The sequence below is a fragment of the Sitodiplosis mosellana genome, unplaced genomic scaffold (assembly GCF_009176505.1).
Source record: "Sitodiplosis mosellana isolate CC-2019 unplaced genomic scaffold, AAFC_SMos_1.0 Smas_scaffold_1, whole genome shotgun sequence".
Taxonomy (NCBI): Eukaryota; Metazoa; Arthropoda; class Insecta; order Diptera; family Cecidomyiidae; genus Sitodiplosis; species Sitodiplosis mosellana.
The window spans coordinates 2,891,238-2,910,431 of record NW_022595244.1 but is presented as its reverse complement, the minus strand read 5'-3'; the positions used below and the strand labels follow the sequence as shown (position 1 = coordinate 2,910,431).

General features: G+C 35.7%; 3 protein-coding genes across 3 annotated transcripts in view; all 3 read right to left on the bottom strand.

The window, feature by feature from the left end:
- Positions 1-452: 452 nt before the first annotated feature.
- Positions 453-1,220, bottom strand: LOC129564677 (thioredoxin-2-like). Its single transcript, XM_055438843.1, has 3 exons — positions 1,058-1,220; positions 786-929; positions 453-712 (listed from the first exon to the last, which is right to left on the bottom strand). Exons 1-3 carry the CDS (start codon positions 1,160-1,162, stop codon positions 560-562), a joined length of 402 nt encoding a protein of 133 aa, XP_055294818.1. The 5' UTR covers positions 1,163-1,220; the 3' UTR covers positions 453-559.
- A 5,375-nt stretch (positions 1,221-6,595) lies between these two features.
- Positions 6,596-7,373, bottom strand: LOC129564678 (thioredoxin-2-like). The gene is made up of 3 exons (XM_055438844.1): positions 7,235-7,373; positions 6,946-7,089; positions 6,596-6,839 (listed from the first exon to the last, which is right to left on the bottom strand). Exons 1-3 carry the CDS (start codon positions 7,319-7,321, stop codon positions 6,687-6,689), a joined length of 384 nt encoding a protein of 127 aa, XP_055294819.1. The 5' UTR covers positions 7,322-7,373; the 3' UTR covers positions 6,596-6,686.
- Positions 7,374-8,032: 659 nt separating this feature from the next.
- Positions 8,033-19,194, bottom strand: part of LOC129564670 (lachesin) — a 27,480-nt gene continuing 16,318 nt past the window's right edge. The window contains exons 2-11 of the mRNA XM_055438835.1: positions 15,972-16,502; positions 12,968-13,086; positions 12,421-12,628; positions 11,960-12,133; positions 11,690-11,818; positions 11,344-11,444; positions 11,042-11,136; positions 10,821-10,969; positions 10,685-10,744; positions 8,033-10,594 (exon numbers count right to left, since the gene is read on the bottom strand). Of these exons, the coding sequence (XP_055294810.1) occupies positions 10,461-10,594; positions 10,685-10,744; positions 10,821-10,969; positions 11,042-11,136; positions 11,344-11,444; positions 11,690-11,818; positions 11,960-12,133; positions 12,421-12,628; positions 12,968-13,086; positions 15,972-16,050 (1,248 nt within the window). The 5' untranslated portion in view covers positions 16,051-16,502 and the 3' untranslated portion in view covers positions 8,033-10,460. The remainder of the gene's footprint in view (positions 10,595-10,684; positions 10,745-10,820; positions 10,970-11,041; positions 11,137-11,343; positions 11,445-11,689; positions 11,819-11,959; positions 12,134-12,420; positions 12,629-12,967; positions 13,087-15,971; positions 16,503-19,194) is intronic.

Sequence of the window (19,194 nt, the reverse complement as noted above, 5' to 3'; positions counted from 1 at the left end):
TGTGGGGCAAAAACCAAACTTCTGCAAATGCGATCAACATGAAACTTTCAGAATCTTATTTTTTCTCCAAAAAAAGAAACCTAAGGAAGTTTAAAGCCAATAATAATCGGTTTACGGGTACCTCTCATACAAAATTGTCGAAGTTTTAGTTAAAGTGACTGATTTTTCACTTTATTTTTATTATTATATTTTCACTGCCTTTATTTCAAGAAAATTCACAAAAAATAACCAAAATTACCAACGGACAACGCAGGTCAACGGTACGGAAAAGTTGGGGATTACCAATGTTATTCTTTTTATTTTATTTGAACAAGTGTTTTCTCAAGCATTTTAAATTTTAGTTTAATTTTGACTTGATGATCTTGACGAAGTCAAAGTCAAAATATGGACACGTGCAATTGAAATTGTTTTTCATTCCCTGATAAACCAATAATTTTGGAGTGAACAGAAGATTTCCGTTCATTGTTATTCTTTATTCGGAAAGTTTTGTGGAACAGTAGCATTTATATTTCCAGTCAAAATCTCATGAACGAATTATAAAGAACACAGTGAAACAATGTCATTTATTCAATTTGCTGATGGTTTTTTCAAGGTGATCTGGCTGAAAACCGAGGAAAGACTCAATGAATTCACCATCTTTCAAGAAAACATATGCTGGCACTGCAGAAATGTTGAATCTTGTGCCCAAATCCTTCATTTCCTCAATATCAACCTAAAAGTATGAAACAAACGAATAAAAAGTTTTTCAGACAGTCCACATTTCGTATTTGATTTCTCGTAATTACTTTGACCATGACAACGTTATCATGTATATAAGCTATTTTCCCTGAAAATTGTTCCATCGCTAAGCATGGTGATGCCCATTTGACGCAAAATTCCACGACAACCAAACCATTTTCAGCATTCTTTAGTTGTTCATCGAACTGGGCCTGTGAATGGTATTCAACTGTTAGCTAAAATCTTGAGCACCTACAAATTATTATCAATTTTTAAAAAATACATATTTTCAGCCGTAGAGCTTCCTTTGTTAGTCGAGAAAAAAAAAACAATTCAATACCTCAGTTTCAATAATTTTCCATCCGATCTCAACATCAAACAAGCCTATGCTTGATGCAGCCTGTATGCCAATGCAAGAAACGAACAAGCACATCACAAATTTCATATTTACAGTTCAAATCACCAATTCATTAAGCTTGACACTTGACAGAAATCAGTGCTTTATTATGGTGAAAAGCCGAATAACCAATAACAATAATGGAATTAAAAATAATCTAATCATTGATATCATGAGAAGAACAACACAAAATCCAACATTGTTCTTCGCAATAAAATGACAATAGCTGATTTGATCAATTGTATTGAAGTGAGTATTTAACAGAACACGATAATACGACCGTATCCGCGTGTAATTCACCTGAAATGAACCGTTTTCGATGTAAGAATTATCGAGAAGTACCTTGAGCGTGATTTTTTTGTGAAACTAGTTCCAACGGCAGAGATTGCTCTAAGCAGCATTGAATGTATCTCTGATGACTGATCATAAATAGCCGTACTATTTATTTCCATCCAACAGTTTTACTAAATTCAGTGTATATTTTTGGAATAAAATAGTCAAAGTTGATGAGTAGGGCTAATTAAAAAATTTACGCAAAAGGTCCAAAATATTTATTTAATATTTAAGAAAAAACTGCAAAAATATTTATGATAAATATTTAATTATCGTCAAAAACCATGAAATATTTACAAAGAATTTTTTTTATCAAACACATCAAACAAAATAATACAGTATTATCGGCGCGAAACACTTCTGGATGAAGCTTAACCATTCGATTGTTGAATTCGGCTTGAGTTTCTTTACTTTTTTTTTTTAGACATCAAAAATCAGAACTAATGAGTCAATTATCTGTTGTACTTTGAGTACTACTAACTTCGATCGATATTAAATTCAAAATGCGACTAGTGATCCAATGGCTTATCCATTATATAGTCTAAATGTGCTTACCTCAGCATAAATTTTTTATTGAACTCGCAATTTTAATCGCTTATATAAAAATACTGTGAAAGTTCTGAGAATTTTGTCTCGATCAAATTCAACACAAATGATATCATTTAGCTCCCAAATATTTTTCCGCGGAACTTTTCTATGTAACATTTTTCCTCTGAGCTCCTCATTTGTCATCTGTTTTTGAGCATGTTGCACATTAGTGCAGATACAAGCGAAACATTTGATTTGTTTATCAATCCTTTTTTCGTCGTTGTTATGACTTCTCTCCAGATCATTCTTTTCGTGTTGTTTCATGCACATTATAAGCAATAACCGATAAAGATTGCTTGTTTAATATGATTGAGCGAATTTTGTGATACGAAATCCATTTTCAATCTGTTTTCTTATAAATTTGTCGTTGAATTAAGAAGAAAATCTTCCAAAAATGCGGAAATATTAAAAAAAAAAAAATATTTATTATTAGCGAAACCTCTCAAAATATTTAAATAAATATTTTAATTAGCCCTATTGATGAGTTAAAAGTCATCCGATTTCTTATTTCATTAAAAATGTTACTGTTCTCTATTTTTCCGTGTCAAAAAGATTCAGCCACAGTTTATGAGGGCTTTCAAATTTTTGTTTATAAAATCCTTCATGATTGTAATTATTTCTTTTTCCCTGATAAATCAATAATTTTGAAGTGACCGGATAACAGCATATGAAATTAGATTTCTGTTCATTATTATTCTATATTCGGAAAGTTTTGTGGAACAGTCAGATTTATATTTTCGGTTAAAATCTTATGAATGAATTCATATCTGACAAGAATTATTGATGAATGAATATTCATATTTTTAGAAATATCTAGAAATGAATATTGAGGTGGTCCAAACTGATTTATTATGGTAAGGTATATGCTCCCAATAGCTCAAAATTAAAATGGGCACAAAACTAGTTGATTCCCATTTTCAGATAAAAAGAATGTTAAAATCTAGTGGTCGATAGAGCCGTACTTAAAATGGCTGTTTTTGACCTATTTTTCAACATATATATTGATAGAAAAAGCATAGGTTATTCAAATCGAATCTGGTGACATATCATTTTTAGGGTTTTTTGGGACGCTGAACACGAATCCGTTGTCAAAAATTAGCTAATGTTGCTTTTTAGGAAAGTTTTTGTACAAAAATATGGTTTTTTTTAAACAAATTCAGCCATATAGCAAAAATACATGGTTCCAAGTGTATTTTTAACACCAAAGTAGTTCGATCCTAGGGGTTTCACGCAAACTCGAAGGCCGAAGATTTTACTAAATAGCTGGAAATAAAACCATTTTATGTGTAAACTATAGATATTGCTTCTTTTTATTCATAAACTCGAATTTTTTAGAATTTTTTGAATCTAAAAATTCTGGAAGTGGGTTTTGGTGGATCCTCAGGATTGTTCAAAACCGCTCCTGGTTCTGGAAGTGGATCCTCAGGATGGACCAGGGCATTGTCAAACCCAGTCTGATCCATCCTGAAGATCCACCAAAACCCACTTCCAGAACCGGGAGCAGTTTTGAACGATCCTGAGGATCCACCAAAACCCACTTCTAGAACAAAATTTTCAAGGTGAATGTTGAAATATTTCGAAATAATACGGATTTTGGTGAATCCCAGAGAATTTTAGAGAAAAGAGAAAAATATTGAAATTTTAGATGAATTTTAAGTTGCGTGAAACCCCTAGGTTCGATCATTAATCGACGAGTTTGGAGTCATTTTTTGGCGTCTCCACTCACATTTAATTTCCATTGTAGAAGCTTGCTTGTCAAAGTTCAAATATCATTGCAAACATATGGAAGTGGAGGAAATGACGCCAAGCTGCACGAGGTTATTTGAACTCAGCGCCTCCAATTACCTTAAGATTGACTATGCTGATGACAAAAATCGAATAATCTCAGAACTAAAATTTTCTAGTAGTGTTCACGTATCGAAAAAAATCACATTTTTCCACCTATTTTACTACCAAAAGTAAATTTTTGTTCAAAGCAGCCATTTTTAGAATTCGAATCCACACAAAAAGAAATAACAAAATTTTCAGTGGGACAAATTGATGAAGCCTTTAGTGGGACATGTCCTTAAACGGGGCAGTCGAAAATTTTGGACATCCGAAAGTAGCATTCAAATGTCATTAGTACCAAACGATTAGCTCAACGAACGCTCACTTTTGGTAGTATTCTCAAGAGTTAAGACGCATCGCTTGTTTGAGAAATAATATTGGTCTGAAATTTTCCAAATTAACGTTTTTTCGAACAATTTCCACACACCCACAGTTTGAAGTGTTGTGAACATTTTTAAGGTAAATATATTGAATAGTTAGTAAATTGTGTCTATTTCAAATCTGCAAAGTGAATTTCTTGGTATTGCGTCATAAAAAAATTTGTCCTGACTCACAAAAATGGCGGCTTTTTCCTTAAATGGGAAAGCGATGTGTCCTTAAATGGGACACTGGTATTTTTAATTTAAGCAAGATGGGGCAAGATGGGTCTAAACGGTCTACAGCTAAGTTGTTCCTCGTGAGTCGCAATACAACTTTCACCAACACACCTTAACGATAAATCCACTTATTGGCCCAGAAAACGGGGATAAACTTACTTTTTTGACCCAACAATTTTATTTCTTTCTTGTAACGATTTTTCGGTCATAATGTGAACAAATGTTATGCATACCGTTGAATAGGTATTCACGAGTACTACAATATTGGCCCAAAAAGCAGTGCCCTTCCTCCCATGGCTGGGTGATATGACCTTTGGTGTCAATATCCTGATTTTCATGGCCGCCCTTTTTTGGATACACAGGGGGTGCGGAAAAAAATTGGCATATATTTGAAACATACTCGACCCCATCTACACTATAATGTGCATTTTCATTGGCACATAGTGTTGGCCTCCCATGTTGACCCAGTTTGAAGGGCAGGTTTCAAAAAGTGAAAAAAGTACAAAAACCACCCCAAAGTAGGTAAACCTCACTCTTCAACTCCAAATTAGTTGCATTTTTGGATTCCTCGTCGAAAATTAGCTTTACCTCCCGAACATCAGTTTTTAATAAAGCCTCTCACTTTGGCTCAAATCATCTCTGAATGTGCAGTGGGAAAAATTGATATTTTTCTATACATGTGTCGCTGAGCATAAAAATGGGAATACAGACCTGTTACAGCAACAACCGAACATAAAATATTGTTCCCTAAAAACGTTACATACGAGTCATCGTTTGGGTTGTCGACTCCGCTTACTCATACTTGGTGTTCACGCGAAAGAAGAACGGTGGTTCGCACGATTAAGCATCCGCAGAAGCTACATGTTTACGGCGCCTTTTGTGAAGCCGGTTTCGGCACGCTGAGCATTTTCACCGGCATACTAGACGCGCCACGAATGTGCATTGTGCAAACTGTATCGATCGGCACTGCTTCCCACCGCCAGGAAGTACTTTGGCGGATATGCTTCGGAATGGCTTCTGTTGGAAGACAATGACCCTAAACACAAGAGTGACCTGTGCACCGAGTGGAAAGAGGATCATGGCATCAATCAAATGATTTGGCCGCCACAGTCACCCGATTGCAATCCGATTGAAAACGTTTGGTCCATCCTCAAGGCAAGACTCAAAGGCAAACGCTTCAGCTATCAGTGTCTTTTCATAGTAAATAGCCGAATAATGAAATTAGAAATAATCTAATCATTGATATTATGAGAAGAACAACACAAATTAAACTTTTTTCTTGTCAATGCGTCAATAAAATAGCAATAGCTGATTTGATCGATTATATTGAAGTGAAACTTAATAAAACACGATAATATGACCATGTCCTCCCATTCATTCAATTCGTGATATTCACCTGAAATGAATTGTAATCGATGTTAAAATCATTTTGTGGGTTAGACAAGGAACTTGAGCAGAGCTGGAAAAAACACTCTGTGTGTGCGCGCACGTAACTAAGAACGCACTCACAGTAGATGTGCGGCGCACACAGCGCTTGTTTTTTTGGTGTGCGTGCACATTTACATAGATTCCGCCAAAATTTGACAGTAGAACCGAAATCACCGCACATCTACTGTGTGTGCGTTCTTAGTTACGTGCGCGAGTGAACACAATATTCCATATTTAGCTTAGAAAACATAATAAAGTTAACATAGCATACCATGCATATGATTATAGCTTGACAAGAACCAAATTAGATGATTTGATCAAATTATCTTTACTTAACCAATCACCAAAATACCGCTATAAATAGCAAGAAATTAAATATAATAATTCAGTCTTGACTTTGACCCCAATCTGTCTTTTCCTCTCAATAAAGAAATTAAAAAGAAACTCCTTCACCTTTTGAATTAAAAAGAGTCTTTACGCAAACAGATTAAAAAGAAAGTCATAAGTAAAACACTTATTAACTCGCGCACACACAGAGTGTTTTTTCCAGCTCTGAACTTGAGAGTGATTTTTGTATGAAATTAGTTCCAAAGGCAGAGATTGCTCTGAGCAGCATTGAATGTATCTCTGACGATTGATCACAATTCCATCCATCAGTTTTACTAAATTCAGCGTATATTGATACCTTTTTTCATATTTTATTTGTAAATAAAATTTTGATTTTTTCCATCACTATTTTTGTTTTTATTGATTTTCACTGGAAAATTTAGTGTACAAGAACATAGCTACACAAAACAATGTTAGTTATTAAATTTGACGATAGTTTTTTCGACGCGACGTAAGTCGGCTCCAGCAAAATACTCTTGGGTTTCACTATTTCTCAAGAAAACAAATGTTGGCATTGAAGTAACCTTGAATCTTGCAGCCAATTCTATGTTCTCATCAACATTCATCTGGAATTTCAAGACAAAAATCAATCAAATGAATATCGCATTTTTCATGAATAATCATTTGGGTTCTAATTTTCTACTAAAAAGTATTTTCTTTTTGACCACTTACTTTGAGCATGATAACGTTGTCATATTTTTGAGCCAGTTTGTTTAAAGCTGGTGTGATGACTTTGCATGGTCCGCACCATTGGGCGAAAAATTCCACAACAATCAAAACATTTCCAGCATTTTTCACTTGTTCATCGAAATGAGCCTGTGAAATTTAATCAGTTTTTTTTTGTCAAAAATCAAATAAATAATAACGGCCAACCACTTTGATGAAATGCATATTTAGTGTAAAAAAAAATTCAATTGGGAAAATTAGACTCAGACACATCTTGTCTATTCGATTCAGATACCTCAGTTTCAATAATTTTCCACTTATTTTCAGCATTAATTAAGCCAACATACAGGCATGAAACAATCAAGCAAATTGCGAATTTCATTTTTAACACTTTAAACTGAAAAATTTGAGGCACCAATTCAACTTTATATAGATTTTTTGATTAAACCAACGTTGCCCAGGAATAATCTAATCATCGATATCACGGGAGGAATAACACCAGAATCAACTTTTTTCTTTCAAAATGTGGATCGATTACAATCAGAGTAAAACACGTCTGCGTCATTTCTGATTTGATTCGCGACAATCCGAATGTGGAATGGGACCATGGCAATCGAAATTGCGTTTAAAAGAAATCAAGAGTGAAATTCGACATACATACGATACGTCGATACGATCAAATGATCATTGATTTTTGTTCGTTCACGCATTTCGAGAAATAATTTTTCTTCAAAATTTCCGCGATAAAAATGTCAAAGTCATTGAGTCATTTCTGTCGCGATTAATCAAGAATGTCTACAACGATAAAATTGCGAACAAGACCTTGACTTGCATTTCGATTGTTTTACATTTACGCAGAAATCATCTGTTTCTTATTATCGTCGAATGTGTATTTGAGTGTGATTGCAACAGATTCATTTCCATAATAAAAATAATCAAATTGTCTAATGAGATACTTACCTCGAACGTCATTTCTAATCTTGAACACTGCAAAGACTGCATTACAAACCTTTTATTTCAAATTTGGGTAAAAAAAATGAAAAGAGAATCAAATTTGGGTAAAAAAAAGTCAAATTAAAAGACAAACAGGTTCGGATTTTCAGCTGATCACAATATTGAAGACATATCGTGGAAAGTAGCATTTATTTATTATTCTTTCGAATGTAGCCAATTTTTCTTTTACTTCTGGAGTAGTTTTGTTTTGGTTGTTCAGCATCAAAAAGTCAATGGCTTACATTACAATCAATTTGATGGGGAGCAAAATACGTTGAAATTTTGCGCAGTTTCAAAAGCATAATTAGAAACTGCGACGCAAAAATTTGATAGGAAATCATGCCAAATGAGTCAGATTTCTCTGAATGTCGTCGATTTTGATTCATTTTCTCTTTTTGTATTCTTTTTAAGTTATATTTTGTTTTCGTTCTATGAATTTACTGTTGAGATCAAATTCAAAGCAATAATCACAATGGAATTTTTAGAACGTTACATTTTATAGCGTCACACATCCATACATACTAATTGATTTTTTTTTTTGAATTGATTGTGAATTATGTATTTTGAAGAATTCAATTCTTCATTCAAAAAATGATAACATATAATTACAATTCATTTGGAATTCACTTCCTTGGGAAATTGTTTTTTTTTTACTTTTTCTCCCCTCAACTGGAGATTTATACTTAGTTTATTTGGCTGGATATTTTTTTTCTTCATATAATTGAAATATGTCATTAGTATCGATTTCTGTGTTGTTTTATTTGTTTTGATAAGCCCAGATGCTCGAAATTGAATATGCTCTAAATTATAGCCAAGTAAGTGTATGCTTGATAAAATGTTCAAGAGTTAAGGAATTTGTATTATTTGTTTGAATTTTTGGTTCTTATTTCATTACTGATAGTAAACAAGGGTTCATTTTTTCCTACAAATGTTCGTTTCGTTTCACGAGCCAAAGAGCATCTCTTCAACGGTCATCATCATTCGCGTTCGATTGATCTCCCAAGGGAAGAAGAAATGTTCAGCTGGTTGATATTGTAGTTTTGATTCTCTTGACGTATAATTTCTTGATAATTTGACATATTTTTTGGATGAATTATTAATCGTTTATTTTGTTCATTTAAGAAATATCACCACAGAACGATATGCTTATTCACAGAACATTCTTTTTTTCTGATAGGGGGTTTACAAGAAAAAAAGAAAATCTCATTTCTTTTAAAAATTCAATCGCTCAAACGATATCGTATGCTTGTATTTTATTCATGGAATGCTACGGAGTATCGAATGATGAAATATGTGCTACAAGGTAAAAATGTGTTTGTGTCTTTTTGATAACCATTTCCATCGAGTGTTTTGACGGTTTCATTTCTCGTTTTTGTTAGCTACGTTGAACGACGTTAGATATATTACGTGAGATAGGAATGATATATATCTATATCTATATATATAAAGCTGAATGTTTGTATGTATGTTCGGGGTAATCTCCTAAACCGCTCAACCGATCTAAAAGTGCCGGGTACCATTGGGAAGGTCTTGAGCCCGCGGATGACATAGGCACCATCATGGTCCATCACGGTCCATCGTGGTCGAGTTAACACGACTTAACACCATTTCACATATGAATAGTCAATAAGGGTGTCATATGAAAGGTCTTGCAACAGAGATGAACATGGACACCATCTCGGTCCATTGTGGCCATGTTAGCACGACTTAACACCATTTTTGCATATGAATAGTCAATATGGATATCATATGAAAGGTCTTTCGTGACAAATGGACTATCATAGAGTTTTGACAGGGGCCTTCGATAAATATTTATATGTACGTTTATTACGGGGATTTTGTGACAGAAACAACAAATCCATGGTGTTCTAATTCACTAGTTTTTTTTCAGTAATGTTAAAGTTCAATTGGGTTTTCTGTTGTTGTTTTTGTTGGATATTTCAGCATTTGCATACATATATGTTGTTGATAATCAATTGACTTAAACCTAAATTCAAATAGTTTCTCACAGAATTATTTTCATGTTCATTTTTATTTTACAATTTTCTCTTCATCTTCGTTCATCGCAAATATTCATAGTTTTAAATTTTTTTCAATGTTAAAATATTGAGCAGTATTTATACATGTATATGAAAACAAAATAAAAGAAAGAATCCTTTTACTACCACATTCTGTTCGCTAAACATTTGGATGTATAGTACAAAGTCAGTCCAATTGAATCCATCTTTTGGGAAGGTTCGATAAAAAAAAAATCTAACCAAAACTAACTGTCCAGTGGCGTGAGCGCATGAAATCGGTTTTTCGGATGTGAAAATAAGTTGATCATGTGCTGGGATTGTTGTCGTAAAAACTAAAATCAAATTTTCTTTACTCAATTGTTTGTTTTCTTTTCGTCGGTTTTGGCATCGATGCTGCATGTCGTCGAATCTATAACTTTGCGAAATCACTTTAAAAGTTTTCCTTCGATTTCATCGATAATTACATTTTCGAATTGATCACATTTCGTCCGGAGCTTATGAAAGAGTTTATCATCTTAGGGATGGCAACAAATTATGTGTTTGAAACAAGTTGACAGTTATTATTGTGATATAAACGAATACAGTCATCATATATGAATTGGAATTCTGTCGATTGGCGGTGCCACGCGCTTGTTCGGCCATTCCTATGAAAAAGGAAAATAATTCCGTTAGTTCTGTTGTACATTGTGGGTGTGAGTGGGACGGTAGAGTGTATTGTCCATTGACAAACTTACCGCCGATAATATTCAGTTGATCACCATCCGATTCGGATGTGCCTGGGTGTATTTTAATTTCTGTGCAAACGAGTAAAATCAGAATTGAGAACGAATTTCGATTGAAAAATTCGAAGGAAAAAAGCAATCGTTTTACCATATAGTCGTAATGTGCCTTCGGCGCGACCAAGTGAATTCGTACTGACGCAATGATATGTGCCCACATCGTTTGCCGAAAACGAACGAATCGTTAATCGCATAATCCCTTTATAGCCGGTCCTTTGCTCGGTTATTCCGTATTTCGGTCTGTACAAATCATCCAAACAAAAAGAATCATTATTTTCGAGCTATTGCTATGAAAGTGCATTAGCAAATTACCCGTCCAGCAGCATTTCTGGCCTTGGTTGACCGATTTCTGCATTGTTCAAACTATTCCCAAGGGACCCTTGCAATTTCCCTCCTTTTAACCAATACTGAAAAAAAGGAGAAATAATATAAAAATACTGTGTGAAGTGAAATGAAGAAACATTCGTTCAGATTGAAGAAGAGAAGAATCGATAATCACTGTTATTGTTATTGAGAATGACCGAATTGCGATAAAAAATCACAAGCTAGGCTGTTTTTTTTTATTATAATGACGTTCAATGCAAAACTAAGATAAAAATTCGGTTTATACTTACACTAACTGGAGCTGGGGAAGCTTCCACTTGGCAATTCAACTGTACATCACTGCCTAGCGGTGCTCCTAACAGCTGACTTGGTGCACGTACCGATGGTGCAACTGCATTTCAAAAAACGAACAATGTCATTCAATTGTAACGAAAAAGTGTTTGCTTCAAAAATGACCATAAAATATATGTATTTCATCAAGTTTATCAAGCTCTTTCCAAGTTTGTGCATAGTATCGAACTTTTGTTCAAGCTCTACCATCTAAATGTACAGTAAAATAATTTACGGACACGACGTAGGATGGCGTTTTTTTTGGTCAAAAAAGTTGCAATACCCCTTTGAAAATATCTCACTTACAATGCACACTCAATGACACACGCTTCGAAACGGCTGGTGGCACATCATTTGACGCGATACATAAGTAACTTCCCATTTGCTTCCTCTCCAACCGTGATAGCCGAAGTACTGATCCATTATATGATTCAACTGTGAAAGAAGAACAATGTTTAAATCCAATTAATCCAATGTCAATTGATTCATTTTTAGAAAGATTTTTCTGCATCATGTCCAAATGTCAATTGAAGTGAAAGTTCCATTTTTCAATATTGTTGAATATTTAATGCTGACCTTTCATCAAATCACGATTTCCTTGCTTCCGAATGTAAATGTAGTCACCATCTTCCTTTTTCCACGTGACTCTCGGTGTGGGATTACCAGTGGCACGGCATGTCAAAGCCGCATCTTCGCCCTCCTGCACAGCCATATCAACCGATGAATCCTCGTTTATTATGTCTGGCGGAACTAAAAAATTCATTTCACCAATGAAAAAAAACATCAAAGTAACATCATGTGTTAGGGCATGTAATGTATGTGATATCTGACATTTGAAATAACTATCTATCGTTTGAAGTGAAACACAACCAAAAAAATTTCCAGTTCCAAAAATTTCTTTTTAATATGGTCATGGACGTGTTTTTTCTGACTATTAGTTTCTTCGTGTTTCGATTTTCATATTCAGGGACTGGAGCAATTTGTTCAATTAATGAAAAAAAAATCAGATTAAATGCGAATAATCGAACGATACTCACTTTGAACGTCGATGCAGCCGATTTGCTTTTTCATTGGGCTTGAGTTAATCTGGCACATGTAGCACGCTTTGTCGGACTCTCGTAATTGTTTGATACGTAAACGCCATGTTATGTAGTTTTCGTGACTAACACTAATTCGGGCATTATGCGTTACAACACGATCTTGTAATGCTAGCACAGTCTGATCTGCCGCTCTCAGCCAGCCCACCTTTTTGGCGTGTGCAAATACACATACGAACGAGGGAACGTGAGAGAGTGAATAAAAGAAACAGAGCATAGATAAAATAGTATGTAACTAAATGGCTACAAGTGTTGAGATTTGCGAAACATAAAGCTCCGGATTCAGTGTAATGGAGTGCGCCGTGTGTTACAACAATCAAATATCGGTAGTGTTGATGTGCGGATCGAGCTATTAAACAGTGCATGTCAAACACATTTTATTCGAAATCGGATTTAGATTTTCGTCATCGACACAAATTCTCGACTCCATTGGATTGTGTGCGGAGCGCGCACACGTCAGTGCTAACCATGGAATAATAATACTTACTTTGTATTTGCCCAAGTTCTTGACGCTGCATGTGAGCACGGCTTCCCGACCAACCGGATATGTAACATTCGATATTGATCCTATAAACTCTGGCTCCAGTTCAACACCTTGATTGATATCTGTTCGACCGACACACATACAGAATGGAAGAAGTACAGAATAAAACGACAGAATAGAGTAAAGAACAATTTTGGCATAAACACATTAGCCAGCGAAAACAAACAAACAAACAAAACGAAACTAAATAGAACGTTTATCGTAAATCTTCCGTCGTCGAATTCAGGCGGAAAGGGAAGAAAAGCAAAGGAAACGACTTTGCAGCCATTTATGCTGTTGCTTGTTGTTGTCGACAAGTCTCATCTGTTTTCTATTGCCAAACATTATCACAAGTGTTGAGATGTAGCAAAGGCACGCACGCACGCACGCACTCATCCACGTACACAGTGTGTGGCTTCTCGAAACGAATAGACGATTAGAAGTCATAAACTTATCTAAAGATCTCAATTAAAGTGATAAGCGAGAGAAAAAGAGCAAAAAAAGAGGTGTTTGCATTGTTTCGGATTAATTTATCGCCGCTCGAAATTTGCTAATCAATTATTTGAATGTTCGAGAATGAAAACGCAACTTCTATTCACAACACATATAAGTGAGTAGTAAGTGTAACAACATACCGATGTTACACTTTAAAAAAATCTTTTTTGTTGTTACACTTTGAAAAAATTCGATTTTGTTGTTTCATTTCAATAAATTTTTTATTTTTGTTTCACTTATATGTGTTGTGAATAGAAGTTGCGTTTTCATTCTTGGACATTCATTTGATGCTTAAATAGTCACTCGCTTGGAAATGATTCGGCCATAAAAAGGATAGAAAAAAGTATAATACAAAACTCTCTCTGGCTAATGCCAAACTGCCAACTTTTCTAAATTGAATGAAAAAAAAACTTTTCAAATCCAAAAGTATTAAAAAGTACAGCAAATTTCATCCGCAATGGAAGAATCGAAATCACACAGCACCGGGCACCCACCCGAAGTGAACTGTAGAGCGAGTGAATAAGCGACTATTATTTCCCATGCTGGAATAGCCGTCTTTTAATTTTCAACATCTGCTCCATCCTCCCCACTAGTCTCTCGCTCTGTCTCTGGCATCGTCGTCTATTTGCGTTGGACTTTGCCAAACAAAACTTATCACACAAGCCGAAAGTTCATTAAAATAAAGAGACAGCGAATGCGAGCACAGACTTACACACACACACACACAACGAGAGTTGCAAGTAAAAAATGGGAGCAACATGATAAACGTTTTAACTTTGTGGAATCAAAAATCCATCCTCGATGCCATCGAATTGAATCTTCAAGTGGTTACATCAAATAATTATTTGCAGTCAAAACGTATCTTATCGTCGTCGTAGTCATCGTTTGGCCCGCTTTTTGTAACAAGCACTTCTCGTTCTCTATCTCTTTGTGGGCGCTCACTCATTGAGTATATGTGTGTGTATGAGCACTGAGCATACCGTAAATCATCGAAAAGTTCGACGTAATACCAAAAATAAGAGAGTAAAATGAACATTTAAAACATCGAAAAAACGACATATAACCGGATTGAGAGAGCTGAACCAGAAAAAAAGAAGTACAAACAAACCGAATGACCGACGAGCTAACAAAACAAACTAAAAACTCGGCACCGAAGTTGATTGTTGTTTGCCACCACCATATTATGGGCATGTGTGTGTGTGTGCCGAGAGTTCAGCGTGTGCGATAGAAAAAGACCGACTGTGTAGATGCATGTATATACATGTGCGGTGATATTGTATTTTATAAATTGCGGTCAAAGAGCGAAACGGCCATCGAGCATAACATCACCATTTATCTAATGGCTAAATACAGCCCAGATATATCATTTGGAGTATATCGCGCGAATGCTTGGACCAGAAAACTAAACTCAAACCAAAGCCGAACGGTAGCAGCTGAAGCATACCAAAAACCCCAAGAGTTGGGTAAAATGTTCGTTGGATGCAGAGCACACATTTTATACGGTGTTTAAACTATGATAGTCGATATGTTCATTTTCAAGGAGTACATATATGTTATTTCCTCATACACATATGATATCCAAGCGAGCAAGAGAGAGAAGAAAAAAAAGCGATATAATTCTGAAAATAGTTTTGCGTTATCTGTTTCAGCGTTGCCATTGTTGTTTACTTTTTTATTTGGCTCATTTTTTTGGTGGCGTCGGTGGTGGTGCTGCTGCTTGTTCCACTGCACACAATTGGGAAATGAAATATATCGCATAAAATAATTTGTTTGGCTTTTTTTCGTCCGCGCTGTCGCTCGCATTTTCCCGCAGTTACTCCTTCATTTCGTGTTTTTCACCACTTAATCGTTGTCTTTGTGCCACTTAAACTTTTTGAAATTGACGGTGCTGGAGTTTTTCCTGGACTTTTGCCCCACGTAAACATAACTTCTCGTTGGCATTATGGTTTTGATGTCGTGTCCACTGTTTTTCCATCTTCTACTTTTGATTTCACTTAAAGGAAATAATATCATTGAGTGACACTAAGAAAGTTGAAAATAGGATTTTAATTGATGTTCGTTTTGCTTTTGTAGCTCCCAATTATTTCAATGGAATGTTTGAAGAGGAAAGAAATCAAGCGGATGGAATCAATTGCACGCAATTCAATATTGGAAGGGCATCAATTTCTGGTATCGCTTTTTGCCATTACATTCAATTGATTTTTGTGTTGTGGGCGTGCGTGCGCGCGCGTTCGCGTGCTCGTGTTCGAGCGCACATTTTCCCGGAAAATAATTCACTTTATGGCTTGAATTCAATCAGAGGTGCATCATCGACATTCCATTTTTAGTGGGTGCATCGCAACGTCGAGAGAATTGGAAGCGAGCAAGGGATTGCGCGCACACATTAAAATGAGAAATTTCGTCTGTTTATTGTTACGCTCAGAAAGTGGTGAAAAGAAGGAGAAAAGGAGAAAAGGAGAACAAATGAACTTACCCTGTAATGTTTGTGATGATATTTGATAGCATTTCGTTAGAAGGTGTATTAAAACGACATATAAAACCGTTGCACTCATGTTTGATGAATGATTCCCGTGATCGGCTGTGGAGCACTGTGAATAAAATCGGGGTCGGGTACTTCGTTTCGCAATTTGTATTTTATGTGTGTGTGAGTGTTTTTATTTGATCAACGCGAAATTGCAGCACTCCAATGATTTCTGGTTTCTTTTGTCTATTTCTCCCTGCTTCAATGGTTCTGCTTGCGTTTTTTCTCCTCTATTTTGTTAGTTCCGGTAAATTGGTTGTACTATCGCTCTGTCTCTGTGTCTGTCTCTCACAATCTAAATTTCTTTCGAGTTTATTGAATTTCCTTATGATCTTCGTGCAGCATGCATGTGCTTGATTTTATTATTTTGTTCACGACTTCGTAGAATCACGTTTATGTCGGTTTGGAGCATCGGGGACGAACACTGTCACACGCTGTGTTGGAGATCTTGAATTCATGTATGCAGCAAATATATGTCTTTCTCTATCGAAATGAAAAAGAAGAGAAAAGAACAGGGAAAGAAAACACAACATTTTATAAATAAACGCATTTCCATTGTTATTATTATTATCGCAGTGTTTTAAGTTCTACTGACATTGCGAAACAGATAAAAAAAAGAAGCAAACACAATGTTGCAAATCAACGACGACAACGACAACGATGCGCATGTTGTCGTTGTGTGCATTCCGGTTGTTCATTTTTAATTTGAAATTCCAACGGCACAACAATATTCGTTTACATTCGAAACATTTAACATAGTTTCATGTTCAAACTATTCATAATGTTGTATTTGTAGACACTTGCGACGGCCGTGACTGCGAGCACACATAGCGACACACAGAGAGAAATCGGGTTAGCGACTAAACTTTTCGTTTGCATTTGTTGTTGATGGTGTGCGCTTCATTCGTCGTCCTCATTTCCTTCTTTCTCTCGCTCACACACTAACTCATTCCAAAGGAATGATAAAAAAGACACACAAGCACAAACAAAGCGATGGGCGAAGAACGACCTAAACAAAACATGAAAATAGCTCACATTTTCAAAACCGTACATTTTGCGGATATCAAGCAACAGAGTATGGTGTGCAGTAACCTAAAGGCAAATATCTGGTAATTGTAATTATTTAAAAGCACAGTGCAACAAAAAAAATGGACATAAAAAGAAGCAAAACTCGGCGATATTAAATTGACGATAGCAAATTATAAATGCTGAAATCCAACAGCAGCAAAAGTGTGAAGGGAGCATCACAGTCAAGGGACTTTGTGAATGAGCGGCAACAGTGGTGGTGGTTATGGTGGCGATGGCAGCAGCAGCATCACCAAAGCATCAACAGTGGTAGCAGTGTGCACTGTGCACTGCACACAACAAATGCCATTTTCAAGTATACAATGTTTATGTTCAATCAAAAAATGCACGAATCTTCACTCATTTGCGAAATATACGCAAAGTAAAACATCGCACCATTTATCCGTTATTTATTCGGTATGGTTTGGGCGGTGCGCTGTGTGTGTGTCCCGCAACCCGCACATACACACGAGATGCCTCCGATCCCATATCAGCTGAGCTTTATATCATTGGATTGTCGGATAACCTTTTGTGTGTGTATGTCGTTTTTCAGCAATTTTAACAGCAATAAAAACAGCAACAGCTTCAGCCATGGCCAACGAACGAACGAACAAATGAAAGAGACCGCACGAAAAATGATAAAAATATTGGAGCAAAAAGTGTGGTCGCTACTAACCACTGAAACGTGTATATCACTGTGGAGTTTGTGTGGCAGCGCAAAGGGACGAGTGGGTCAGGGAGAATATTTGAGCGTCAGAACAATAGTTTTGGGCTTAGGACAAAAAAAGAGAGAAAAATTGATGTCAGTGTCGTTGGTTAGGGCGATATGCGCTTTTCGGAAGGGGCTGAAAGGCTTTGTTCTCTGTTCACATCAAACCGAGAAAAAAGATGAAGAAAAAAATAAAACAGCACCGAACGGCATAGAGGAAGGGAAAAAAGATCGACCGTATGTTCTCTGTATGCTATTCATTCATTTGCTTTGGCGTTTGGCTGGCACTTTGCGTTGCTGCTCTCTTTTTTCATCTCTTCCTCTATTTATGCTATTCCCTCTTATTTTTGGCCCATATTTTCGTAAAATAATTTGAATGAGAGAACAAACATGACGAAAGGGAATGTTAATATTTAGAATAAATATTTTCGGTGGAAAGGAAAAAAGAGAGAGATTTTTAGTTTTTAGTTTCTCTCTCTCTCTCACCCCACGCTTATTCCGGTAACGTTCTCCACACCGTGAGTGGATCCTAATTTTTCAATTTTTCCTCTAGCCACTTTGTCTCCTTACATTCTGCCGCCTTTTGAATTATGCCACTGGTTCTCACACTGAATTCAGCCACTAAACACGAACTACAAAATAAATGCAATCAATCTTGTGTGTCGTTGGCACAAGATTCACCAACATTTTCGCACACACACACACACACAAACCAAAATCACAACGTCAATAGCAACGGCAACAGCAACGGTATGAGCGAGCAAGAGGATAAGCCATGAACTGTAGAGATTTGATACTCATGGCGCCCCCTACCCCCGTAGTCTCGCCGCAACTGTCAGATTCTGTCAGATTTGTAAAATACATTTTAAGTACCTATACAATTGAATAAACACCAACTGAAATGATTAGTTTAATATAATACGCATGGGTGCTTGCTATTACCGACTAATAAATTGTAAAATTTGAAAGAATAAATTCATTCGTTTTTTTGGAAAAATTCCGACAGTAAAACATAAATGATAAATCAATCTATGACGCATTCACTTTGAATACACAATGAACAAATCTCATTACTCCTGAATTACATTACCTTCTTTGGCAACGTTTGGAAACTTCGTGTAAACAATAATGGAGTATATCGACACTACATTTCTCGCTGTTATTAAGACATTTATTTCTGATAAATATTTTGAAATAAAAAGAAATACATTCTGTATCAAAATGTATTAAATTTAAAAACTTTGTTTTTATGCGTATGTACATAACATACATTGGGTATGAACCGGTATGAACAGCTGTAATGGCGGCCATTTTCCTTTTCACCGCTTTTGACAGTTCATATTCATATATATTACATGCCAGAGATCATTTTGCATTCTGTTTATTCATACGTTTTTCAGG